Here is a 27,308-nt window from a genome sequence, read left to right as displayed (position 1 = left end):
GTTTCTCAACCATTAGTTTAATCCGTAGCTTTACAAAGCCATGGATTAGCTTATAAACGATTAAAGTTTATAATCTTAATTGTAATAAAATCTGAATTTAGTGTTCTAAAGATGAAATTGTCTGTGTTTGAGTGAAGTTAGAAGAAAAATCTTCCGTATTCCTTTCCCTCCGCGTAGCCTCATAACGAATGTTGATTCAAAACAGAACCTTCCGTGGTAGTGGTAGTGTGTTTTCTTTCCCACTTGTCAAGTCGTGTAGCACCACCACCACTTCGTTGCGACTAAATTCACCACGAAGAAGGTGGAACAAAGCGAACGGCCATGGTTGTGTGTGGCAACGTTGCAACATAACTTAACAACCCTCATCCCTTGCCTTCCCACCCTCACTGGTCCGACAGGGCGCGTTCGGGTGTTTCTGTTGGCCGCTTTTCAGCCCCCTTCACACTGTTCGTTTTACAGACGCACGCATACACGTACGGTCATTACGTGCGGGGTACGGGCGCGGACAGGTTTTACTCGCCAAGCAGTTAGGCAGCCAGTCAGTTTCATCTCACAACGACGCGCGTATTCGTCTCACGTTTTGGACAACGACGACGACGACGACGGCCAAGACGGCAACTTCTTCTCATTCTCACGCGCAGTGTGGCGAAGTAATGCAACAAAATTCGGAGCTTCTATCTGGGCGTGCCAAGACCACCACAACAACAGTGTAAGTGTTCCGAAAGGTGTTTGATAAGAAACGCACATTGCAAGCCTCTGTGTTCCGGAACCTCGGTTTGGGTGGGGTGGGGTGTGTGTGTGTGTGTGGGAGAGTTTGGTGCTGTTCCTAGGTGTGGTGCCCGTGTGTGGTGCCCAGCGTCGTGCGTGTTTCTGATTGTTCCTCGGTGCCTCCAACCATCGGTGCCATTAGATGCTGCCGTCGCTCGGAACCAACACCCCAACGACAGTGTACGGTGCACGGTGACGGTGACACGATATTGGTGCGGACGCGCACCTTACTGCAGTGGAAATCACAATCGAACGGTGTTGCTCTGTGTGTGGCTAGGTGACGACGAAGAGTAGGCGCTGTCCCGTTGAAGAGTGCTTTCGCGGTCCGCGGTGCATCGGGCTACATCATCGGCGTTAGTTTGCTGTGGGTTGTGTGAGTGCGGTTGGGATCTACTGTAGTAGCAGTGGGTTGTGTTACGACGCCTCTTATCCCTTGGGTGGAGATTTGTCGTGCGTGCTAAAACCAGTACATTTCTCAAGGAATTTGCCTACCCAGAGCAGTTTGTGTGCGTGTGTGTGTGCTTATGCATGCTGAAGTGCCTTTTAGTTGGCTTCCTCCGTCGCCCGTGTGTGACTCATTGCGAGTTAATTAGGAAGAACTCTACCCCGTTCTGTGTCATCGAGAGTCGCGATCACAAATTGTCTCTGCTCCGTGAATAACAACGATCGTGATGAACAAACAGTTTTACGATATCAAACACTACGTCCATTCAAGGCAATGGTCGACGGTGGCATTTAACAGAGACAAACGCCAAACTCACCATCGCGTAATGTGATCATCACCACCGCCGTCTAGGGAGGGGCTCGCGCTATTTCAAAAAGTTCCGTTCCCAACCGTACCGACGAAGATACCGCAAAGACGGGGTGAAGAAAAAAAACTTTGACAAGAGAATGCCGGTACTTCATAACACCCTTCCACGAACGGACAAATCCAATCGCGCCACTACTGGCGGAATTTCCTTTCAAATGTACTTTTAATACGCGGTTGCTTCGATTGATCGGTGTGTGAAAAATTATTGGCCCAATCGTCATTAGGGCGAAGCGCCGCCAGCGAACCCCTTGGTCCTGCCCGAAGCGCAACAGTTGGCAATCGCAGCAAACAACAACACAACCGCGTTCGGTGGTTGGCCGTCCGTTGATGATGATGAGCATGCTGAAGTGCTGTGCGATTGCCACCTGCAAGCATGCTTTCCCGTGCTCCAGCCTAAATGGGGCGGTTTATATTTGCCACAAGCAAATACTTGGGTCGTTCGAGCGATGATCCTCGAAACGAGCCGAAACCGTTCAACAACAATAAACGCTCATCGGCACACAGGCAGGTTTTTAAAGTGGGAAAAACCCCACGGCCCAAAACTGCGATGGAGGCTCGACCGTTCGAACCGCGTTGTTTGCACACTCCAGGAATGGTGGTGTAGCGGAAAAACAGAAGTTGTTGTTTGGCCATTCCCATCCCGGTGGCATGCAAATACAACACCACTCCTCAGGATGGCGCGGCGCACCATCGCTTCCAGGGGATAACGGAAAAGCAAGTGGGACATTACATCTTACTCCAGTGTTTGTGAGTGACTAATATGCCAAATTCGATCTGCAGCACGCGGAACGAAACATTGTTAAGCCGTCACACAGCCTAGAAGTGTGCCACACAGCTCACCGAGAGCGCCACAGCAAACAGTTGCTTCCGGTGGTTAAGCTGTGGACTGGTGATGTGCTCTATGGAGCGCACTCACGACTCCGATCCGACACGGGCAATTGTTAGCCCGTATGCGATTCCGGCAAAAGTCGAACCACTAAGTCGTCCAAAGTCGTCCGGAGTCGTTCGGAGTCGTTCGGAGTAGGAGTCCTCCAAAGTCATTAGGGGTCGGAGTCGTCCGGAGTCGGAGTCATTCGGAGTCGTCCAGAGTCGACCGGAGTCAACAGAAGTCGTCCGATGCAATGTGCTAGTGATCAGGCATTCCTTTTCGTTGTGTTTTTCGCGTTGTGTGCACTTCGTAATAGGCCTTTGTTTCGAACTCCGGCCGACTTCGGTTGACTCCGGATGACTCCCGCTCTCTACGATTCCGGCTGACTCCGGGTGACTCTGGACGACTCCGACTACTCTTGACGACTCCGGACGATTCCGAACGACTCCGGATAATGCTAGACGGACCTACCTTCCGGAGTCGATTCCGAAATTAGCGGAGTCGCATCGGAGTCGCCAACTTTCCCCATCACTACTGTGGACCACCACTTCCCATGATGTTTAATATGAAAGCTTTTTTGTTTTGCCTCCCCAATTGCGGGACCACAGTATGCCCACCTGTATGTGTTTGGCCACGAGAAAGATGTTTCGTTGTTAAAAGTACAACACAATCGTTGTAAAGAGCGCTTAAGCCCGCTGCTAAGCTAATTCTTTGCCGTTTTTTTAGCACTTTACTCGAACAGTTGCAGCTCGAAAGCATTTAACAAGCATTTTATTTAAGAGTAAATTAGCATACTTCCTTTTGAATCTACTTATAAAATACGCGCCCGTCCGGCAATCGGAGGTAGACAGCGAAGGGTTGTTACTGTTTGCTGAAGAGGTTGAATGTGACAGTGCAATGCATACGACTGGAATTGTTAAACGCTTTCCTTACCCACTTGCTATTTAAAATCTAACATTTTAAGATAAACATTGTCTGAATGTCGCGGGAAGGTAGTGTGTGTTACACGTTTTTTTTTTTTATCGCCATAGGAGCGGCAGTGGTGTGCATTTTCATTCCGCCAATGATCAGTTGATCATTCCCGCGATCAGTTCCCAGCGCATAAGAATGCAACGACGTGTGAAAATGCCACTTGCTTTGTGATTTTAAAATGCTTTGTATGCGTTTTTTTTCTCTCCATTTCATCTAAATTGTACAACCACATTGCTAGAAACGATAGAACTTGATAGAAATCTCGTCCTTTGATCGGAATCTTGAAAGCTTGTAGAGGGTTCCAGAATGGCTCAGTACTGTATGTGGCCTTGCCGTAGCTCACAGCGGCCGAAAAATACAGTCGCTAGCATTTGGTAATTTCCTACACCTACCTTTAGTGTAATATGTCCATAGTCTTCATACTATCCCACTCTCTTACTGGTGGTCGTTTTCATGTCGTTAAAATGTTAACCTACTTTTGTCGGCATGGCTCGTAACGCACGGCACAGAAAAAAGCCAAGCCACATCTCCCACCCACCAAAGTATTAGTCAAGCGAACGATATGGTGCTCCCGCCTCATTTGCCCAGCAAGGATGCGTGCGGTCGAAGTATTGGTCCGCGACGGCACTGCGCGCCTGCAAAGCGCAGCCGGCCGCCTCCAGGGCCACATTCACGCACACCGGCTCCGTGCGACCGGCGAGGGCGGCCACAATGAATCCGCTCGTGAAGCTATCGCCCGCACCGGAAACGTTCACGATGCGGGCTAGCTTCGGAGCGGGATAGAAACGCCCGGAACCGCCATCACCTTCCGGCACTGGAGCGTATTGGTGGGACGGGTTGAAAAAGGGCACCGTGGCCGCGGTGCGACGAAACACGGCAACACCATGATGGCCCAGTGTTACCAGCACGTGATCGATAGTTTCATTCACAAACAGGCCGAGCGGTTTAACGTCTGCCAGCAGCTCGTCGAGCGTCGCGTACTCGTCCATTAGCTTGCGCGGAACTGGACCGGCATAGTGTAGGGCCTGCGCAATTTCGGCCAGCTCGTGAATGTTGGGCGAGATGAACTTGACGGCACGTTTGGCGAGGGCCGCCAGTTTGGCATTCCGGGCGGCGAATGGTCTTGCCGCAATCCGCATGTCCGTGGGTTCGAAGAACACTGCAATGTAGAGGAAACGGAGAAGGGAAAGGCACGGTTAGTAAGGTGTATTATTTTACGCTTTAAAAAGGTGTTTTCGATCACACTAAACATAATACATTCGGGAGCGAGCTTTGCGTGCGTGACTCATGCGGTTTTCGCCCGTGTCACGGACGGTTGCAGTGAGCCCGAGGAACAATGGTGTGGTGACGCGAGCCGACCCGGGAGCGCAGGCGGTCAACAATTTGTGGTTGGGTATGTGCGGTACAATCTTTTGTCACACCGTCAGCACCGTTGCTGGCGCAGCCAAACAGAGACTGGGGAGAAACAATGCTATCGTTGTCATAAGCCGCGGGACAATTTGGCTCCTCGGCCCTCGGAGTGGGTCACACGTTCGCGCACCGATATGCACCGACCGTTAAACAGCGTATGTGTGTCTGTGTGTTCTATTGTCACGCTAATTGCCAGGTGTGATTAGAAGACAATGGGGAAGGTTTTTTTTTGGGTATTGCCGTTTTCTTCGTTTTGCCGTTTGCTCACAAGGACATCCTTGGCTTATCCATACGTTTGATCTCCTCCGATGTCTCCGCGTGTGTATCCCCCGGTGCATTACTCCAACTTCCTCTTCTCGTCCACACCAGGTGCCGCCCGCATGTAAGCAAGTAAGGGGCTGAGCTTGATTGACTGTTTCACCAAAGAAACGCATTCAGTCGTCCCAAGGATAGCGGTAGTAGTTGCCAGCGGAGCGCTAACTAATAGTGTGTGCGCTCGCCCGAATCGGAACACCCGGTGAAGGTGTAAAAAGACCTATTGACAAACGGACCACTATTTGCCGTCTCAAACCCGCCAGCTGTGAGTAGTGTCAGGTGCCACCCTGGCAAAGACAATTGTGCATTTCCCTGTTGCATTTCTTTACATTTCTACAAACAGTAGCAGAGGTCAAAATGCATGTCCCTCATACAAAAGCTTTTCATCCTCTCCCGCCCGTAGTATGCTTCCCGGCTTGCTTTTATAAACCTTAGCTTCCCCCTTCTTAGCTTCCCTGCGCATGTTTGCACCTAAAGCTTTCATCTACGATTTGCGCCACTTCAAAATAATGCCACAGCGTAATCACGCCTGTTATGAAGCTAATTTCCCTTTCCAAACGTATTACCCTGGGTAGATAATTGTGCTTATTTATCGTGCGACAAACACTGGCGAAACAGTGCTTAGCGACCAGTGTAGGGTTCGTTTTGCGTTTCCCTTGCGGGTTGCTTTTGCCACAACGTTCTAACTCAAAAGGAGCGGAAGTTACGTTACAACACCGCATCGATGTTCGTGACGAACGATCATTTTTTTACTGCTAATAATCATAATACGCGTTGAGGTAGTGGAGGAAAGGGACGTTTTTCTCGAAGGTGAAATTTTCAGCACTTGTCTTTGGAGAGGAAACTGAAGTTGTTTGTACATTTGCAACAAAGCGCAAAGCAAATCCTTCACACACCGACACTATGATCAACTAGTTAACTAGCAGCCAATATAATCGTAACGGCTATCGATAGTACAGTGAATCTTTTTACCTCCTGCACCACCATGTGTGTGTCACATTGTCAATCAAACAACTTTACCGACCTTAAAATGCATATACTTATAAATGCAAATAGTTTTAATGTGAAAACATACCAATCATGAAACAACCTGTGATGTTGTAGCGATCGGGCACAACTGTTCTATCACCCTGTCCGCACATCGGTTTCGTCTTTCAGATGGATTCGTATGATTACCATTAAACTGCATACCATTTGTTAGTACTGCTTGGCACTGCTCTCTTATCAACCCCTTACCTTCACCCTAGTGTAATGCAATTGTTGCAAAACTTTCACCTAATGTGCTCAACCCTCCGTCCATTGCTGGCGGAACGTTCGTGAGAACTCAGGGGCACAGCAAGAAGTTCTTTAGCGTGTCGTCGATCGGCAGGGCAACAGGTTGGATTACTGCTGCTGCCGCTGTACGGTAATGGTCGGGTAGTTTCGTTTAAGTTAGGGGTACGACCGTTCCCAACAATGACAGAAGGATAACATTTTTGCACGGAACACTCGGTTGGGAAAGCAGAGAGAAAGAACTCGTGTCTGAAGCACTTTAAATGCATGCTAATAGAAAGAGGGGCGTCTTATAGCGGGGTCTTTATTAAGAATGCACTTCCTCTTCTGCGTTATGTACTTGTTTTTGCCGACACGGTTGACTGAGAAATGCGCAAGGGTGCAGCAACTACACCTGTGCACCTTACAGGGTTCAAATATTTAAAAATATCTCTCGCTTTGCTTCTGCAAAACCCACCCGTCGCCTAAAACTCTGCTTTTCATTCATTTTTATTGGCTCCATTTTTTCTTGTACGATTTTCCTACGATCGAAAAATTAATCGTCGTTTTTTGCTCTTCTTTTTCGTGACAATTCAGTGATTTAGCTACGATGAAGCGTCGTTCGCTGTCGGGCAACTGTGGCGTTGGCGTGTTCGTGATCGCGCTGGTTACGGTGCTGGTTGCGTTTGCCACGCCGAGCTGGCTGGTAAGTGACTATCGCATTACCGGCGCCAAGCTGGACCGGTTGGGCCTGTGGACGCACTGCTTCCGGTCGCTGCCAGACGTGAACGATGACTACCAGCGTCGCTTTTTCGTCGGCTGCCGTTGGGTGTACGATCCGTTCACGACCGGATACGACGAGATACGCGGCTTTCTTATTCCACGTAAGTATAGTTGTGTACTGACGGCAAGTAAGGTCACCATTTAACCACGAACAGGACAAGGAACACCCCGACCCGATAGACGTTTGCGGCAAGCGGAGATGCTTTAATTGAACTAATTAATAGTAGCGGTTCCGCGTGGATAGACCGATCAATTGTTGACATTGGCGGGCAGTCGATGCTCGGCAGAACTGTGCATCCAGTGAGTCATGTTGGAGCGATTTAACAATTCGCATTGCAGCGGGGCGGAGGGGTAATCACGTGCTATGGACCCACCGAGCCGAGCATCTATTCTTCTATGTGGCGAGGGTGTTAGAATGTAAAATTGAACAACTCCGGTCACGAAACTAATGCGCGCGTGTTACGAATTGGAGGTGGCGCTATGAATGGCAATGTTTGGTAGGGCGGCTCAAAGGTGGAAATTTCCGCTGAAAATGGTTAACCACAGAAAAATTGTTCTGTTATGGTTTTTTTGGTTAGCTGCCTTTTGTGAGAAGGTGGTTGGTCGTAACTGCATGCAACCGTTAGGTTTTCGTTTGAAACACGCGATGTCCTACGTTTAATAATTCAATTCACATTGATAAATGGTGTTTTTTTGTTTCATATTTCAATTATTTTTACAAATAATGAATTAACAATTAACTAGAAAAAAAATCTATTTTTTTTCAATTGACTTATTGCGTTTTCTTCAGGGATTCACTGTGCGTGTTTCTCGTCAATAAATTTTCAGCTAAAACAAGTTTTTTCATCCTTGATTTACAGCAAAAGATTTACTTGTCCAATTCATGCTAACACGAAAAACACACAAAATCTCAAAAGTAATGATGTATGATTTACTCTATTACAGCGTTCATGGTGGCCACCCAATTCTTCTACACGCTCTGCGCCATCGGTGTAATATTGGCGATGGTTTTGGTACTCCTGTACTTCCTGTGTGCCGGACCGGACCAAAAGTTCTTTGTCAAGCTTATCAAGGTACAGAAATGATTACGACTTGAGTGATTACTTCCCATGCTAATATATTGTTCGACTTTCCTTTACTTAACCAGGCAATCAGCTTCATTACACTGGCGGCATCGATCTGCGGGAGCATCGGGGTGATCGTGTTCGCCTGCTTCGGCAACAAGGACAAGTGGATGCCGGAACATGCGAACAATTGGTTCGGCTGGTCATTCATCCTGGCGTGCATCGGTGTGGTGGCGTGTGCCGTCGCATCCTCACTGTTCTTCACCGAGGCACACGTGCAGGCACGCAAGCGGCGACAGCTGAAGGAATCACAGACCCAGTTCCAGATGGACAGTGAATCGAAAGCATAAGTCGCCTTACACCCCACACATACACGCACACACATGCAAGCACGCACTAACCGCGTGTCCCCATCTCGCTACGACCGCAGCAAAACGTTCGACCAGCGCACAACACATTGTATGACGCACAAACTATGCGTACCAATCATAATCCCATAATCCCATCGATCGAGTTCGACTTCATCATCGCAAAGTACAACAGTTAACAACGGGGAAGCTCTGAATCGTGCCGAACTGCGGCCAGAGTCGTGACGAAGGGGCTAATGGCGTTTCAGCAGGTCCGCAGTGAGCGAAAAGGAGAAGCTATAGGGAAAAGCGGCGTACCTAGTTTATAGGAAAGATTAGTCTGTTGTGCAAGGCAATCTCAATCAGCGTACCGTCCAAGCTGAAGCTATTCAAGTGTCTTCTACTGTTTTTAAAAAGCTATATTTTTGTAGTGTATGTCTTAATTTTACGTTTCCACGGAACAGCATCCGTCCATTTTTAGTATTACTTGCACTTCCGTTTTAGCGGTTCGACTATTTCCATGCTCGAAAGTTGTTGCCAATACGAAACAGAATATGATTATGTAATGTATAAACGTACTAATCTACAACCGAAAGGCGTGTGCTTTAATTGCCTTTAGGTTTGTAGCGTAATTGCATTTGAAAGATTTTACTGTACCCCATATTCGTAGATAAAAAAGAACCGCATCACCATAAGCAATGCAGCAGCAGAAGTTGCTTGTAAAAGTTGCCTTAAATAAGATAAACAAGCAAATATTTTGATTGAAAGAAAACACACCACATTCCTACGTTCACACGTACAGGAAACTGTACGTAAAAGAAATTCAAGAGCTTAACACTGATCCTAACATTCCATTGCGAAACTTTGGAATCTCGATAAACGAATACAAATTTTGTAGAATAACAACGAATCACTCCAAAACGACGAGAATATTGGGTACGATGAGAAGAATGAGCAATATACAAAGCTTGGCAAATGTTTTTACAATCAAATATGATCGGTAGCGTGAGGAAAAGTAGCAAAAAATGTAATGTGTTCAAGGTAGAGAGAAAGGTTTTTAAGTAACAATCAAATTTACTGCGAATAAAATAATTCAAGACGGAATAATAAAATTTATAAGAAATACCAAATGCAGTTCTTTTCTGTCAATTGAAAGAACATTGAAAAATACAGCAAAATACATAAAATTATTTAACTAAAATGTTATTATGCTGAGCCGGAGTTTCATGAAACTATCCCGGGAGTTTTATGCAATTTAAAATGCACAAACTAGAAGCAAGTGTTTGCAAAAGATAGCTCTTTAGTGGTGGTCTCCAACCTGTGGTTCGTGACGTTAACAGAAGTGGTCCGCGAAAAAAAAGATTTTGCAAAAAGAAAAGCTTATTACGATACATATCGTGCATTTGTTTTTCCACAATCAATATTAAATTTTCAACAGGCAATATCATAACTAAACATAATTTTGAACATAAACATAATTTTCATTAAAGAAAAACTTAACTGAACTAAGCCTACAAAATGATTGCCCTCAATAGATGTGGGCCGCGGCAAATGTATTTTCAAAGCCAAGTGGTCCGCCATCCTAAAGAGGTTGGAGAGCACTGCTCTAGAGGACCACGCCTGTTTAACAACGTTGTATTTGAATTTAACACCCCCACCAGCCGTCAAGTTGGCAGCCATGGCAATTACTGTTGTGACATTTCATCCCCTGACAGTTGTCGGATCGATAGTGAGCAAATCTTCTCACGCAAAAAGGGAGGAGCTGCTCACTGTTGACTGCTGTACACTGCTTGGTCGCGGTTCCGTGGTGTTTGCATGGTGTTTTGTTGTGCAGTCTTTATTATAGTTAATTTTGCCACCTTTTTGCATCAAATTTCGTTTCACTATCATCCTAGTGCCTTCTACTGCGATGTCGTCGACGGTGGAAAAGAATGAATACCCGAAAGCATCTAGTAAGTGTGCTAATTTCATTGGCATTTCCTATGCAAAGGAATTCTAAGGGGGCCTCCGGGGCTCGCCCTTATTGCATCCGTGCACAGCCCCCGATGCTAGTGTAAACAAATGAAGTGCACCTGAAAAAACGTTACCAAACATTTTCAAAACATGTTGTTTATGAATTATTGGACAGCGCCTAATATTGAGCAATGTTCTCTGCTTCCCTACAGATGCTTTGGTGATTGGTGCGGTTTTGTCATACGTCGCGGCCGTATTTCTGTTGATGAGCTTTTGCTCCCCGTACTGGATCGTGTCGTATCCGGAATCTTTCAGCAGCTTCAAAAATATGGGCCTGTGGGAGTACTGTTTCCGTGATTTCACCTATCCGTACTACCAGTTTCCCAAACAGTTCAACGGGTGCCATCACATCTTCAGCGAGGTACGTGTAATGAGAACGATACAAGCGATCCAGCAGCAAGCTAATGACGCGTGTCTCGTCTCGCGCTGTTAATTAACAATCTGCTTATGCTCTCGTCGGTTCGTCTTTCGTCTAGGAGTACTACGTCATCAGGGAATACCTGCTGCCGGGATGGTTGATGGTGGTGCAGGGATTCGTTACGATTTCCTTTCTGTTTACGTTCGGTTCGCTCATCATTATGGCCTGCGAGATTGTCAGGTGGCCGCTTAAGTTTGTACTGCGCTACGAATGGTTGCTAAGCAGCATTTCATTTGCCGGAATAGCATCTTCCTGTAAGTGAGCTTCTACCTGGCTATGCATTCCGTACGTCAAAGGTTCGATGTAATGAGCATTTTCTTTTTCCCATTTGCAGCATTCTTTATGTTCTTAGCCGTGGCCATTTTCGGTGGAAACGCTTACCGGCGCGATTGGTTGATGTACCCCAAGTTTAATGTCCTGTCGTGGTCGTACGAACTGGCCGTAGTATCGTTTATGATTCTCGGGCTCGCTGCACTGCTACTGTACAAGGAATCACGCAAGTCATACGAAATGCGACGTGAGGCGAAGAATTTGGTCATGCAGATGCAGATGCACGAACCGGGATACCATCCATCGCACCACACTAGCCGAAGTCTGCACAGTGGTGGCTATATCTAAATGAGCTGAGGAAAGGTTCCTGCAGCTCGAACGCTACCCATCCCATTCATATCCAATATGTATGGTACCTCTCTGGTAACCGCACAGCAAAAGGGACTATACCCTTCACCGTCATATCAACGTTCGTACAGTGTATGTCTTTAAATGTGGAAGCGTACGCAGAGCAGAACGTGACACTTCCGTATGCACACATGTATTTTACCAATCGTATTCAACGTAGTAATCTCACCTCCCTTAACAAGTGCCCGAATAATTGGAATACTTCAAAGCATCATCGAACACGCGTGGCCTTATAATGATTGTCTTTTTTCGTAGCATAACTGAAAGGCGCTGCCATGGAACAAGTGCCTGGAGCAATGCAACGCGGAAGCAAAAAATGCGCACCCTCTTATAGCTGTAATCGTAACTATTTGTATGCTTTTATGCGTAGCTATTCGGTACATCCGTCCGTCCGCAGATCTATCTGTACGTAGCGTTTAGGAATTTTGAATTACTCTTAACTCGTTTATTAACATTTTCCGTCCCAAATCATAAAGACTCGTAAGTAAGATGTGTTTACCCCACGAGATGGGCACAACTCTAAGCGAATATGCCCTTGTATTTGTTATATTTTAACAAACACATCTTTGGTCCAGCGAAAGCAAACATTCTCAAGTATACATACTTTTTGACGTCCATGTTTAATTGATAATTCTGTTATTCTTTAAGATTAGCAAGACAAAAACAATTCGCCCACATTCCATCCTCAGTTGGCAGCGTATGAACATTTCTGCCACGTGATGTTTAGTTTGAGATTTTTGTTCGCACGTAGAGTGCACTAAATGCTCGGTGTAAAACTAAACAGCATATCAAAGGACCGGACCGGTAGAGCAGGGTAGTAGTGATTGTTGTAATCGAAATAAAACTTTGATAAATAAATGTAAACCAGTTGGTGGTTGTGCTTGTTTTGCGGTTAAGATATGAGAAAAAATGAAGCATTATCACACATTTCTACCTTTACTACCCATCACGCATTCGATTTATAAGTAGTACAAGATTGCTCATGAAATGTATTTCACTAATGGTTTTTAGAGGAGGGCTTGCTTTAAGGATTCTATTGTAATTGCTTTGTGCAACATGAAATATATTCAAATGTATTGTTTCTATCTTTTTGAAATGATTTACACAGGTAGAAAAAATATACTCACCAGGTTTGTTGAATCGTAGACATTCTTCGAAGATGGTTTCCATTGCAGATTCGCTAACATTAGCATCAATGACAGTCATTGGTGACTGTTGGATCAATTGGTTGTGTGATTTGATCTTGATTCGCCCAATCCAATAAGTATAAAAAGGAAAAAATAGCCAAATGAGACGAGGTAGAAGTTAGATGTGTTGTACACTAGTATATAATAATGTATTATTCTAATTTTTAGTAGAATTAGGTCCGGATATTCTATATAATAATCTAATTTCTAACTACCATTGAAAAGTACAGTAGAATTAATCTACGTCAGATTGTTTTTTTCTTCTCGTCTTAAACATAAGCTAAAGCTTTAGCATGCTGCTAAAAAACGCGAAAAAATCCAGTAAATATTGAAACGAGGTATTAATTCCTACATAACCTACATATTTTATGCATACGTCTGAGGGAGTTACAGTTCAGTGTCATCAGGCGTTTGGGGTTTGATGCACGAACCTGGCCTGCACACAAATGTGATGGATTTTTTTTTCTATATTATTGTTTCTTTCGTTGTATCTCTCACTGCTATGCAGTTATGTGTAAATCAATTTGATTGATTTACGAAATAGATTCGCTGGAAGTATGCATTAAACTGAAGAGGAAGCAATCGAGGTTGATTGATTAATGATGTTTTGCAATATAGGTCAACATTCTGCATAGATTAATTGACCTAAGATGATGATGAATGCAAAATTATGCATTTTTCTGCAAACAGTGATTTCCAGAAGGAATGAAGTGCATTTGTTGAAATTGTTGTTTTGACTGACTGGGTGACCCTGAAAAGTACTTACCCAGTCCGTTGTAATCGCTTGGTGTGCCTCCATATCGCCCACCACTAGTCGACAGTCTCCCTTCCGATCGAGCAGCACCGAAAAGCTGGCCGTTGGGCAGTTGCCAAGCGTGATAATCGATGATGCGCAATGTTCTGGCAGCAGCTTACGAATGTAGGTCCCATTCTGTGAAGTTGGAAAAGCAACGATTTCAAGACGACAGTCGAAGGAAAGTGGGGAAAACAAAACCCGTGACCCCTTGCGACGCCATTTCAGCACAGCCCGGGTGGCAGGAGCAATTAGTTTTATTATTTTAGCATGATGTCTTTGGATGACACGCTGTTGCCGGATGTGTGAAAGGATGCGTCGCTTAGCCAGTGGTTGCCTCCGCTCACACTACTCACTTGATCGTTGCCAACCGCCGAAATCAGATTAACGTTACCATAAATTTTGTAAATCCCTTCGGCGATGTTCCGAGCCACTCCTCCCGCCGATGTGTCCTGCTTGGCATGGTACGTGGCCCCATCGAGCTGGAAAGATAGGAAAAGCAAGCGTTGGTATACAGCATTTTGACGAACGAAACAATGGGAATGGTTGTATCATTTCCGTTGCTGGAGGGACACTACGGCCCGTCCGAGCGATACTGCTGCACATGAGTGGTGCATGTTAAGCACACAGAAGACACAAGCTGAATAGGGTATGAAGGAAGAAAACCGAGCCAGCAGTAATGCAGCACTGTGTGTGTTGTGTTGTATCTCTAGGTCACGGAAATAAATCGTATAAATAAATGTCTTAATAATTACAACTCTGTCATGGATTGCGGCCGTATCTGGCACGAGAGAAATGGAACAAGATGAATATGATGTGTGCTTGGATCCGAATTTTAGTATGTTGGTTGAATAAACTGTTCCTTTGTGCAAAAAGGAGGAGAAAAGTAGTTATGCTTCTAGTGATTTGTTATGTCGTATGAAATGTCTTATCTGCCAACTTCAGACTTCAGACAAAAAAGACTATCAACGTTCGGTATAGGATAAGTTTATTGGATTGGGACAGTTGGCTTGACCAGTTCAACTGATTATTGCTGTAGGTGTTGAAGGAATTTTTATTAAACTATTCAAAAGCGTTAAATCTTTACCCCGTTGCCATTTGACTTCATAATACTGAACTGATTTGAGTATCATGAGGTCCTGAGGACCTGCAAAATTATTTTTTTCTTATTATAGTACACCAACAGTACTAATCCACTATTTCTTGACCCGTTCGGAATGACAGGACAACGCAACAATCCAGTGGAATGGACAGACGCCCAGGAGGAGGCACCCATAATCACCAGAGCATGTATTGGGGACGATGTTAACGTATTTAGTGGGAGTTAGAAAAATGCCATTGACTGGTTACAACACTTACAGAATCCGGAAATGCGATTTGGATGTCTTATCTGCCAGCCATGTACCGAGTGATCTGCTGAAGTGATTGAAAATCTGATCTGACCTTGCTCAAAAACCATCGATTTCAATTCTATGCTATTTAATAATCTTTCCACCACTTCCATTAGTTTCGTGTAATGTAACTTTTAGCTTTATTTTTCAGATAAAACGGGTCGTACGCATGACTTCTACTGAATGTAAACCATTGTTTTCCATTAAGAAAAACTATTTCGCTACATGCATTGCAACAGTGCACTGTAGATCCGCTCAACAACGTACTACGACACAGCTGAAATCAATTCATAGTAGGCTTAGTGTCGACTGGCTGGGAACATTTCCATTTCAAAGTTCGAACCGTTCGGTCCAGCATTCGCGAAACCTATTCAAATCCAGAACACCGTCGGTCCATTAGCGTTTTTGCCTTCTTTTTTTGGTCCACAAAGTACACACACAAATCTTTTTATCAAATTTTTTACGTGAAACATGAAACAAAATTCCTCTAAGCCCACGACGACAGTTCCGCCATCGAAGGGTAAGTAAACCGATGAGTTAATTAATTTGAACCCGTAGGCATGCTCTTAGAATACTTTGCTATGGTGCAAACCAACTGCGATGTGATTTTGGGCGTCCCCCCCAAAAAGAAACATGACTGGGGCTAGTGTGTACGTTGATATCTGATCTTTATGTTCTTAGCGGGAAGCCGTGCTTCGATGCAACGTGGACACCATAATCAGCAGGGGCAGCAGCAGCAGCAGCAGCAGCAGCAGCAGCAGCAGCAGATGGCTTTTCACCAGCAGCAGATGCAACCGGCTGCAGTAACGTTCCAGCAGCAAGCCTCGTATCAGCAGGCACCACAACACCATCACCTTCCCCATATGCAGCAACAGCCGATGGGGTGCATAGTGTTGCCGTCAGGCACGATGCACCAACAACCGCAGCACACCACGTACATGGCCCAACAGCCCGGGCTGCAGCCAAACGCGGGTAATTCCGCCGGTCCCATGTATGTCGGTTCGGCTATGGTTCAGCAAACATCTCTCCAAGCCGGACCGGCCGGCTTTTCGACATCGGCCCAACCACCGGTAGGATATCTGCAAACCACCCAGCACCAGCCATCGATGGCACCACAACAGGTACAGCAACGACCTAACTACCAGCCAACCGTGGCAGACTTTGTGGCAGGTAATGCTGTCGCTGCTGGCTACTCTGGTACACATCAACCGTACAAACAGCAACATCAGCAGTCGCAGTCAATGCAATCCTTTCAAGAAGCTCCAACTTCCTCGTACCCGATCCATATGCCGTCGACACATCATCCGGAAGGCTCAACGTCGGAAGCTCATTATTTCTTCGGTAAGCGAAATTAAACTTTGTCCACTGGTTTCACCAACCACTCACCGACCCACGCGCCAATCACGTTACTGACCGTGATTTATTCGTTTCCATTTCTTCCCACACTCTACCACATACGGTTGTTTCTTGAACGCCGGAACCCAACTGTCCATTGCGCTGGATTACCAAAGATGCGAACTGCACGATGCCGGTCGTACAACAACAGCAAGGCCCGTCAACGGTGACCGGATGCAGAAACCCGAAGTGTACTGGCTGTAAATCCTTTCGACACAACTAACAGGCCGAGGTTGATCAAAAAGACCCCGCCACAACACAACAAGTGCCTGCTGACCGGTTGAGCAGGAAAATGGGCATCGAATAAATGTGTATATTCTTTTACTGAAAGCATATTAGCGTGCTGTAGTAGCGTCTGTGTCCTGGTTATGCTATTTTAAGCTGTGTATTTTTCGCAAGCTTCTACGCTGTGTTCAACACACTGCATACACACCATTGCTTGTTTAAGTTAGGCCGTTACACATGTAACATTGTCGGATGTTTCAAGAAATGGCACTAATGGGAGTTCAACGACCCGGAAGTGTCGATCCGATTTCATTCTTATGTAAATTTTAAAAGAACCGGAACAATGTCAACTGACCCCCGCGGTGAGTTGCATTTCACGATGAAGGGGTAAGTAAGGCTGTTGACGCTTGATTTCTGTCGGACGCTTTTGGTCGGCGTCTCGCTTATTCATGGCGTCTTCCATTGTCTCGTGCTAGGAAAGGGAACAACTTCAGACGAGTGGAAAAAGACAAGCTTTATGGTTCACCGTGTTTAGGGCCTACCACGGAATAATCAATCAACCCCTTATGGGGTCTTGGAAACCTAAGAGTGTTTGGGAGGGCATGGTTGACGTGTTGAAACATGTTGGAAAACAACCAATCGAATGTTTTTTACAGCTGACAAGAAGATGGCTAGTGGACAATGTTTTCGGAGGACACAGTGATTGATTTGAGTGCGCTACCGGGAACGACAGTGGGTGTTGCTTCCTTCGACTCAATAACAGGGCTGCTTTTTGAAGACGTTAATCGATGCGTCGTAGTTAAGTGGCTCAGATATATGCATTTAACATTATAGAAAAAAGCAAATTGTTCACATACATAACACAAAGAACAAATATATATGTATACAAACTAGAACCAAATTATATTAAGTTGCTCCAACAATTATTAGACATAAAACATGCGCATGGATGGGTCCTTAATAAACACAAATCGCAAATTTTACCCAAATTTCGATATTAAAAATTGGCAAAAAAAATCATATTGAACAACTTGCAGTAACCTAGTAATGATGAATGTGATATTCCGTTAAAGACAGCTATCAACTTTAAGATGATTCATAAAACAATGCAAAAAACAAGCTGCTTTTGATTCTGTCTTTTTAACCGTTCGTCGATCTACTCTGTTACAACCTAGCGCAATAGCATCAGTCCATCCATGCAAACATACATAATTAACGTGTTGAAAATATTCCAAAACTGAAAACTGCATATTCAAGCAGCTGAGTTTTATTGTGGTTCCTGCATAATGCTTCACACAAGCAAACCGATTGCTGGTTCGCATTCGTGCAGTTAAATTGGAAATCATGCTCTTTTGCCTTTGGCTAAAGTTTTTGCTTCACTTTCATGTGCAAGCAGTCCAGCGAACCGCATGCTTCAACTTAAAAAAAAAACAAACACATGCGATTGTCTGTCGTATGTTGAACTTTCAAATTGGGCAGCTAATCCTTTGAATGATGTGAAAAGCTTTTAAAAGTTAGGAATAATAAAAGCTGGATTACGTACATCCATTCAGTATCTTTTATTATTTCACATGGAAAAATGTTGTACTTTTTTGCAATTTTTTTCAAAGCAAAATGCCCTTAGAAACTGTTCAGTTGAAATGCTAGAATGAAATTTAAATGAATGAATGGATTATACTCCTTCACCACTTTTCCATTTGTTACGGATGATTTCATTGTGAAAATTCAAAGCTAGCGGAAAGTATTATTAAATTAGCAAAATTAATAACCAAACAAGAGGATACACAAACAAGAAACATAAAGAATGCCTTAAATGGATTTGTCCCGGGTGAGCACCAAGAGTGCACCGCAAAGAAAAAGGAAAGAATGTTGACGAAATGGGGTTTGTTTTAAGGCAATAGCAACAGCAGTGCGAACAGCCGTACTACGCGAGCGGACGAAAGGACGAAACAAAGGCTAAACAAAATGGTACACATAATGGACTGAAGGCAACAACCAGAGCCGGCGATGCCGAGGCAGAACGACCGTGTGACGAGTGTACGTTGGTGCTGCCCGAGCAAAACCGGTAAAAATGCTGTAAAGTGCAGCCGTAAGTCTGCCAGCACGCGAGAGAGCACATCCTCTCCAGTAAATTGTACATAAATACTTGTTTCCGGATGCTTTGTTTGTGTTTCGCGTTTTACCAACCTTCCTCCAAGTGCACAAGTGTGTAGGCTTTAATTGTTGTTTCTCTGCCCGGTGCCTGATGGAAGGGCTTAGTGTTCCGAGTTGGCAAATGCGGCGGGCATCTTGAAGATGTGGGCGCACTGTTACGAGGTTTTAATGAGTCTAATCGGATGCTGGGTACTAGCTCGGCTTCATCATTTGTGCTGTGCAATGCGCATCTATATTGACGCTGTCTATTGCGATGTGTGTAGTGTTTATGTTTCGGGAGCTGATATTATAATTAATTGCCAACCATCGTTGTGTTGTGGCTTATACAGATACGATTTTTGTTTGTTTTTGTTTTATATATGCTTGACAAAGCATTTTGAAATGAGTTAAGCTCATAAACGCATTATCAATAATTGTTGATAACTTGGTATAGATAATTCACCAGGTAATTATTATTATTACATCGATATGTATTGTACTGATTCCTATGTAAAGCCACGCACATTCGTATCTTTTTCTGCTTTCGCGAAACGACCTTCATTATCAAGCCGACCATTTTTCCGGCCGTTATAAATACTTCGCAACTGGCTAGTCAAAGCTTGCTGTGGGAGTACGGTCCGTATAGGAATCGAACTCGTACTCGAACCTTGTAGAAGCCGGCATGTATATGGCGTCATCCATCAATTACGTAACGTAAAAATTGTAAAGGAAGTCGATTGCTTCAAATCGCGAGCCATTATTATCAAATGGGTGCCTTTACAGTTAAATGCGTACTCCTGCGGTCGCGTTATTGCGACTCTCCTTTGGTAAGTTTTTCCGTCCGTTCGTCCGGGGTAACCAAATTCCGTCGTGGGTTCAATCCTCGAATCAATCCCTCCCCCCTAGCAATGACGGACTCTTCGGCAGCGTCGTATATAAAAAGTAGCGAAATCATTTTCAGACCGTCATAATCGTGAAGGTTATGAAGTCAAGAAGAAGAATCATCGTTTATTACTCATTTGTTATTAAAAAAAAAACATTCAAACATTTTATTTTGTATTCCATAACAAAAGTTCAACTCTCCCTCTTCCCCGTGTAACATATCGTAACGTTTGATACCCCCTCGCTACCACTATCAGCGTTACGTAATTGATGGATGACGCCTATTGAATAGACCATTTGCTTGCTCCATTTAAAGTTTATAAGAAGAGTTTATATATTCCCTACACGTTAAACGTCAAAAGTTTTATAAAAAAACGTCATCGAAAAATATTGTGAAATCCTAAAACACGATTCAGCTCGATTGCACATAACATATTAGTCAAATCATCCAATAGACACATAAAATATATATTGCTTGTCTGTGGTGCTTTAGAAAACATATCTCCAGGCAAAGCACTCGCAAACAAAAGGAAATCCTATCCACAATGCACCAACGCGACTTTTGCTAGTCGTAGGGGTATGTTGAACGCAATGTTCTGGTTGCCAGGTGATGAGTTGCTATGAAAACCTGAGCAGGTTCGCGCACAACATACATGCTACGTGTATTCCTTTTTTTTTCGCACGACTTGGTACGAGGCAACTATGAAAGCATCCCGGGACAGTGGGCGCATAGGGTTGTATGTTTTGTTAGTGAGATGTTAATGTACTAACTGAGAGTAGATGTATATGTGGGTTTATTTTTAATTCAATATTATTTCCGTGGAATTGTTTATTCGTCAGTATTTCGTGTATTATACAATATTTCACACAAAGAATTTGAATGTTATGAGATTGTTAAAAAATTGGTTTATTTTATATTTGAGAGATTTCAAGGACACGATGATTCTGGTAATGATTTTTCTTAAACATTGCTCATTTCAGACGTTACGTCAAAAAACCTTACCGGTTGACCTCGTGGATCACATTTAAATTTCGTACACGAGCAATCAAACAACATATCCCAAGCCAGAGAATTGAAAAATATGTAGCTACTAGCTACCATGTGTGAATTTAAGCACGGTATCTTTACACGACGCTTTTTACGAACATTAATAACGCCGATTACGGTACTGTATGAAGTTTTCACAGTTGAACCACGCGAACGGGGATGGATATTATGCATAAATTAAAGTTCAGTACTTACTCATCGTCTAAATCCATACGCTAAAGAGTTTGAAAAAGAATAGAAAAAGGGAGAGAGAGTGAAGGACAACAAAAAAAAGGTCACACATCATGCGCTACGACAAATTCCAGCAACAGCACGCTTTTAAAGCGTAGATCTTCGCGGTATGGTTGCAACACTGTTCGCGTTCATGATACACAGCGTTAACATTTAATAACACTTCCAGTGGAAAGCTTTGAAAATACTTTACCATTTTGATGGTTCGACAGCAAGTTTTTGGGGTTTTCTGTCTATGCCAGGCTTTTCTGTGGTGGTCCGTTTTTTTTTTAAATTTATCTTTGTTTCCTTTTCGGTCAACTTTTCTCGAGTACTTTGCACTCCTGAGAGCTTGTGAAGGGATTAGGATGATTAAATCAGGGCTTTGAAATGTGGAATCAGTTTGCATAGAATAATGTTTGATGTTTTGATAAGAATATATATTAAAGTATTATATAGATATATTTATAAGTGGCTAACTACATAATTACGTTTATCTAAAACAGCTGCACGATGAGCATTAAACACCATTTCAAATATTAGATACTTAATCAAATAAATCTTATATATACCAAGAATGGCTTCATATTTAACTAATCCGTCAAATGGATCAGCAGTTTTTATTTTAAACATAGTTCAATATTGCTGGAGAATAGACGCCGAGTTAGATGAACGATTGATCGTGTATTTTAATTGGAATCAAATAACAGGGACTCATAGCTAATGTAGAGCAAAGCGTCATCCACAATGATGAGCTGCGCTCGGGTCGTTGCCTACGTACCGGGATAAGCATTTCCTAAGGAGTCTCACCATTATCACTTTTAAAGTTTTCCTTCTTTTCTTCCCTTCCGTTTCACTGACACACTTGGTAAGATGAGAACATCATTTATAGCGCGTTTCGTTGCACCTATTTGCCAACACAGACGCAATGCTTCTTTCTATGCCCACTTTCTTGTATGGCGCGTGTAGTGCAAACGGATACGCTTCTCTGCAAACTGACTCAATACCCAATACCCACCGTCCAAAGAGTGCAAATTGTGCATCATTGTCATTATCTTCCACATCTCTTTATCCTCGTCCGACATCATTATCTTCGTTAACATCGATAGTGCTAATTTCAGTAATTGTAATTTGGAGCAGTTCTCTACGTTTCTGTCCAGTAAACGTTGGTGCGTCGGTAAAGTGTACCGTACCGTGTTTCCGAATTTGCCATACAAGTAGACAACGAAGGGAGTGATGAATGGAGAATGGTTAAGAAAAAAAAAACCAGATGCAACTGTACTGGATGGGCGTGCTTGAGCATGCAAAACTGTGCGCCAGAGCCACCCGTCGAAGGAAGCAAATCCATCCACTCGGCACTAAAGCACGCTCGGTAAAGGATGGAAACGATTTATAAGTATCACTTTCTTCATTTCCTTGCACAGTCGGCCGCTTGGAGGTGACGGTTTTTTTTTGCTCACGGTTCTTGGGAGCGTTTGGCGTTCTGATCAAGCCGTACGGCTGCACGTGTCCGCGCTCCTCGTACTTGGGTTGTTCGTGTCTAGGCTTTACACCGTGTGCCGCAGCATGGGAGGGAAATGGGCACTGAGGACATAAAAAGCATACGATGATGTATAAAACATACGTTGGCATTAATATTGATTACTATGGGAACCGTTTGTGCCGAACATAAAACTTGACTGTGAGTGTTTTGGAGGTGTGCACGGCGGGCGGCTCAAAACGGCTGCAACCTGGGAGATGAGATGAGAGAAAACCAATGAATCATCCATTCTTCAGTGTGTGCAGGAAGCTAAAAACTTTCGTTCAGTGAGACACCGGGGTGGAAGAAAAGCTCTCAGTGGAACAGATTTGGCTGCTGCTTGCGTGGTGTAAGATAAACGGAAATGTCGTACGGAGAAAACAGCACAACAAAAAACATGCCTGTGAAAATTGGATGGGTAGAGGAGCTGCAGAGGGAAACGAATCATCCTGGCTTCGTCCCAGGATGATGAAATGAAAAATTGATATTTTTTTATGTAATAGTTTTCCATTGGTGAAAGTTAGCTGGATGAAAGAAAACTCATCCCAGTAGTAGGAGGAAAATTGCACACATCCACTAGCTCGAAAGGGTCGAAGACGATAGAACACGATCGGAGGAAAAACTGCTAGCAACACTTGGGCAACAAACTAGACGGGTGAAAGAGGTACGGATAGCGGTAGTGAATATCGAACATTTATATGTGACCGCGGTACGTTATTTTTTGTTGGGTTCGTAGTCTGTTGTATAAGATTCGCCGTTCGCCTCAATACTCTAACGAGCTGGCAAACTGCTTTTAATGATGCAGACATGCATCGTGCTGTTTGGTTGGGATTTTAATATTATGTTTTTACGATCGTCCGTCATTCAGCTGCTGCAAAGACCAGCAGCCATTCTGGGGAACAAAGGGGGCAAGAGTATCGCAAAAAAAAAAACCGCTTTCCATTAACGTGAAGAGTCGAACATGCTCTACGATTTCTGGTTACAGCTTTTTGATGCAGGGCTTTTATTGCTTTTTGAACCTTTTTCTTGAGAAGCAGAAGAGATTTTAATTTTGTATTGGGGGAACGGGGAATTTGAGGGTTGGGGTTTCTTATTAAATATGCTTTGACTCAGCTGGTTCGTGTAAGGCGAGACTGTAAGTCTTTTAATATTGAAAGTATTGTTATGTTGTGTTTTTCGAGAAAACCTGCTGTTGTAAACTTCATAGAACCTGATGGGAAGGATTTAGAGCTTCCTATTTATCAATATGATCCGTTTCTTCAAAATATCAAATGTATATGTGTAACAAATCAATAAAAAAACAATGGAGAAAAGGCAATGCCACAAACTAAACTAGTATTATAACAAAGCAATTCAATGATAATTATATGATATAGTTAAAATCACGTTCTAAAATAGTCTTGTTTTTTTTAGTGGAATGTTATGCCTATTTCTTATCCAAATTGTTATCATATCGTTTTGAATTGGTTGTGGATCATGTCCTGCGTCATTGTTGATTGTTTTATTTTACAACAAGTTATGCCCGCTTGCATCATAAACTTAATGAAGCAATTATTTTATTTATACAATAAAATTTACTAATACACTTGATCGATATTTATTTGCTTGATCGATATTTGTTGAATGTCCATTTGCTAAAAATTCTGGACCATTTGGTTATAGCGCCTAGGAAAGCTTATTTGTTTATAGCGCACAGCAAAGTTGATGTACATAAACCAGCATCTGTATTTTACTGCAGATCGTTGGTAGTATCTCTGGTGTGCTTTCTTTTTTAATTGTAATCAGAACGAAATATTCGACACAATTTAACTCCATTTAAATGAGTATGGATTGTCGCTATCATATTTAAATTCCGAGTATTTTTGTTAACCTAGATAATTCTAAATGATCAAATTGTAGTGTAAGAGTTTCATTACTTAATCATGTTTTATCGTGAACGCTGAATCAAAAGATATACTAGTAACTATTTGCTAGCGATGTAAATGTACCGCGAAGAGCTTTTTGTTGAAACTCTCAATGGGCGAGAGCTTCCGAGTCACGAAACTTTTTACAATCCTAAAACAGCCTATCACAGAGCAACCTAAAGCAAGTGAACGAATCTCCCCTTCGGCCAGCCAAAGTGTCGACTGCTCGTTAACGGGTGGTCTATCGGGTGGAAATTAATCTAGGGAGCCGTTAAAAATAATTGCACAGTCACATCCTCCATCCATACCGGCCGGTTGGTGGATGATAGACGGCCTGTGCAAACTCATTCGCAAACTCATAAGGCAACAATAATGTCCAGTCCCGTGAGCTGACCGTCGACCATAGCGAGAAGGTTGAACTACGGCTCCACTCGGTGTTGTTGCTGTACACTTCGTCCGTTCCTTTTTGTACCGATGGGAAATCCTGGAAGGACCTGAAAAACTTTTGTGCACCCTAACGCGCTCGTCGGTTCGCTGCTCGGTTGTTTATATTTTAATGAAAGTGTGCGAAACTCGTTGTAGAAGTTTTCATAAACAAAAGGACATACGTCGCTCTGCTGGCACCAGTCCAAATCAGACCAATTGTCAAACTGTGGTCAATCTGCTGCTTACTAAATGTTAATGCTTCACATTTTCTCTCTTGAGTTCTGTGTATTGTCGTCTGCAAGCGTACTTAACTTTATCCTAAAATTTGGCTCATCCTGGTTAGAATAAATCATGCCAAACGCTCACTTCAACCGCATGCGGTACAAATTGTCCACAAGCGGAAGTAATTTATGCTGCAATTTGATCGGTTCCAGTTCTTACGCTCCTCCGGATGCGATATCCGGTCAGTATACAATTCGAAATGATAGGACTGATGTGGGAAAATTACGGATGATTTGATGTTGTTTCCGAGGCAAACTGTTGGAAAGGATATGAGAATAATATTTGTTCCGTTAAGCCTTCGCACGCAGTTTGCTCCGAGGAAAATGAAATGCAATGCAATAGTAAACGATCCTTAATATTTGGATATTGTTAATTATAGGTAATGAGATGTTGAGTGATATTACCGGGTTTTCCAAGTCACTTTCGTATTAAACATAGTTTTTCACCGCATGCAAAATGTTATTCCACATAACTCTGATATTTAATTTCCATCATGATATTTTTTAATTTTTTCAGTATGATTTTCACCACTTCAACGGTCTGTTGCCATCGTTTTTTTACCGGGGTTTAAAGCCGAATTTCATCACCGGTTGACCGTTGAAGAGTTGAGAATCATGGTGAAGAAATTAAAAATTATTATGATTAAATGAATGAAATGAATGATGAAATTGAAATGTCTGAGTGATATGGGATACAGGGTTTTTCAAGTTAGTTTTGAATGTAAATATCCGAGTCAATTTTCAATGTCAACAACATTGCTCATTGCTTGCGAGATGTTTTTCAACAGCTGTCAAATGTTGGATTTGCATCACAAACATTTTTCAGTTCTATCGTATTATTTTCAACACATTCACAAGCTGGATTGAGTTTGACAGTTCTTTGTGATGTATTGAAAATCATGTGGAAGAATTTAATTTTTATTGTGATGCAAATATAACGCATGACAGCTGTTGAAAAACATCTTGCAAGCGATGAATAACGTTGTGCACATAGGATAATGGTTTGGAAAACCCTGTAATCCACATCAATATGATATTTCTTTTCCATTTTAATTTCTTCACCATGATTTTCAACACGTCTCAAGCTGGATTGAGTTTGACAGTTCTTTGTGATGTGTTGAAAATCATGTGGAAGAATTGATTTTTTATTATGAAGCAAATACACCATTTGACAGTTGTTGAAAAATATCTTGGAGGCGGTGAACAATTATGTGCATATTCGATAGTGACTTGGAAAATTCCGTAAATTCTTGCACGGGGCGAAAAACAATGTTTACATTCGAAAATAACTTGGAAACCCCTGTATTGAAACAATAGAATAGAACAAAGATACTCCTTACTGCTCGAGTCCAATAGACAGAAAAAAGATGTTTGCTTTTCTTTGCTATAAAATAGCCATATAAAAAAAAGACTTGTTGCTTTATCACATGATACACCTCACTCAAGGTACGTAATCGGGCGTACTGTTATGCGAGGAAAGGTGTTTTCCCCCGATTGTTTCGGTGTCGTCGCCTGTACTCGGAAAGAAAGCTACTCGGATTGGTCATTTATCAAACTGTCAAACTATTACCGGGTTGTTTCGCAAATCGCATATCGGCCTGACCATGTGTACACATCCGTGAGACGTGAGACAGCGACCGGTTGCACAAAAAGAAGAGTTCATCTCCCGAGCTCACAGTATGGCTGGAGTATCTATTTGTTGTCTATTTTTTTCCGCTGTTTGTTGAGTCACCTTGCGCGGACCCGTTTTTGCTCTCTTTGCTCTCGTCACTGTCTGATGGCATCTATTTCGCTAATAATCCCCCGAGAGATGGACAGGTGTGTAGGCAGGCCCGCACAGCAAAGGCCGCAACATCGAAAGCGTACCGTACGTGCTGGGGGATAGGGTATAAAAATGAAGAAAAACAGTATCAATCACTATATAATACTCAACGACGAGACGAGATGCCGCAGCTACAGAAGCTTCGGGAGGGATGAATTTGCTCGAGCCAAGCGATGGACGGAAATCGCTGGCCCGGAAATTGGATCGAACTTTGTCAAGAATGTTGAACATTTCTGCGTGATCGTGGAACGTTTGCGTGACCAATGCAACGTCACTATTATTGTTATCCTGCGAATCGTTCACGTGAACCGAGGTAGGAACTTCCAAGACCCCGTGGTGCAAGTCGGTTTGGCACTGTGCCACAGCGAACCACAAAGTGTGGTACCTGCTTGAG

At 43.3% G+C, this 27,308-nt stretch overlaps 4 protein-coding genes across 7 annotated transcripts in view; 3 read left to right on the top strand and 1 right to left on the bottom strand.

Moving 5' to 3' along the window:
- Positions 1-388: 388 nt before the first annotated feature.
- On the top strand, positions 389-9,719 carry LOC120893212. Of its 4 annotated transcripts, none has more exons than XM_040294967.1 (5): positions 391-709; positions 5,199-5,409; positions 6,993-7,279; positions 8,124-8,251; positions 8,326-9,719. In XM_040294967.1, the coding sequence occupies exons 3-5, from the start codon at positions 7,006-7,008 to the stop codon at positions 8,590-8,592; spliced, it is 669 nt and encodes a 222-aa protein (XP_040150901.1). In that variant the 5' UTR covers positions 391-709; positions 5,199-5,409; positions 6,993-7,005; the 3' UTR covers positions 8,593-9,719. The 4 variants fall into 4 exon arrangements, with proteins under 4 accessions (XP_040150900.1, XP_040150901.1, XP_040150903.1 ...); XM_040294968.1 differs by lacking the exon at positions 391-709 and adding an exon at positions 755-1,141; XM_040294966.1 differs by lacking the exon at positions 5,199-5,409 and having other exon boundaries at positions 389-709.
- Positions 3,190-27,308, bottom strand: part of LOC120893206 (pseudouridine-metabolizing bifunctional protein C1861.05) — a 183,843-nt gene continuing 159,724 nt past the window's right edge. The window contains exons 8-11 of the mRNA XM_040294960.1: positions 14,035-14,160; positions 13,652-13,816; positions 12,826-12,940; positions 3,190-4,578 (exon numbers count right to left, since the gene is read on the bottom strand). Coding sequence (XP_040150894.1) covers positions 3,965-4,578; positions 12,826-12,940; positions 13,652-13,816; positions 14,035-14,160 — 1,020 coding nt within the window. The 3' untranslated portion in view covers positions 3,190-3,964. The remainder of the gene's footprint in view (positions 4,579-12,825; positions 12,941-13,651; positions 13,817-14,034; positions 14,161-27,308) is intronic.
- Positions 10,358-12,783, top strand: LOC120893213. Its single transcript, XM_040294970.1, has 4 exons — positions 10,358-10,541; positions 10,755-10,963; positions 11,079-11,274; positions 11,355-12,783. The coding sequence occupies exons 1-4, from the start codon at positions 10,499-10,501 to the stop codon at positions 11,636-11,638; spliced, it is 732 nt and encodes a 243-aa protein (XP_040150904.1). The 5' UTR covers positions 10,358-10,498; the 3' UTR covers positions 11,639-12,783.
- LOC120893210 (GATA zinc finger domain-containing protein 10-like) lies at positions 15,384-16,799 on the top strand. Its single transcript, XM_040294964.1, has 3 exons — positions 15,384-15,589; positions 15,751-16,410; positions 16,581-16,799. The coding sequence occupies exons 1-3, from the start codon at positions 15,541-15,543 to the stop codon at positions 16,685-16,687; spliced, it is 816 nt and encodes a 271-aa protein (XP_040150898.1). The 5' UTR covers positions 15,384-15,540; the 3' UTR covers positions 16,688-16,799.

This window comes from Anopheles arabiensis, chromosome 2 (genome assembly GCF_016920715.1).
Source record: "Anopheles arabiensis isolate DONGOLA chromosome 2, AaraD3, whole genome shotgun sequence".
NCBI classification, from domain to species: Eukaryota; Metazoa; Arthropoda; class Insecta; order Diptera; family Culicidae; genus Anopheles; species Anopheles arabiensis.
This window is presented reverse-complemented; position numbering and strand designations above follow the sequence as displayed.

Coding starts and splice junctions, on each gene's coding strand:
- LOC120893212 (XM_040294966.1), top strand. CDS start 654: ATGCAACAAAATTCGGAGCTTCTATCTGGGCGTGCCAAGACCACCACA. Junction 710..6,992: donor AAGACCACCACAACAACAGT/GTAAGTGTTCCG, acceptor GTGACAATTCAG/TGATTTAGCTACGATGAAGC. Junction 8,252..8,325: donor TCTTTGTCAAGCTTATCAAG/GTACAGAAATGA, acceptor TTACTTAACCAG/GCAATCAGCTTCATTACACT.
- LOC120893213 (XM_040294970.1), top strand. CDS start 10,499: ATGTCGTCGACGGTGGAAAAGAATGAATACCCGAAAGCATCTA. Junction 10,542..10,754: donor TGAATACCCGAAAGCATCTA/GTAAGTGTGCTA, acceptor GCTTCCCTACAG/ATGCTTTGGTGATTGGTGCG. Junction 10,964..11,078: donor GCCATCACATCTTCAGCGAG/GTACGTGTAATG, acceptor TCTTTCGTCTAG/GAGTACTACGTCATCAGGGA.
- LOC120893210 (XM_040294964.1), top strand. CDS start 15,541: ATGAAACAAAATTCCTCTAAGCCCACGACGACAGTTCCGCCATCGAAG. Junction 15,590..15,750: donor GACAGTTCCGCCATCGAAGG/GTAAGTAAACCG, acceptor TTATGTTCTTAG/CGGGAAGCCGTGCTTCGATG. Junction 16,411..16,580: donor GGAAGCTCATTATTTCTTCG/GTAAGCGAAATT, acceptor GGATTACCAAAG/ATGCGAACTGCACGATGCCG.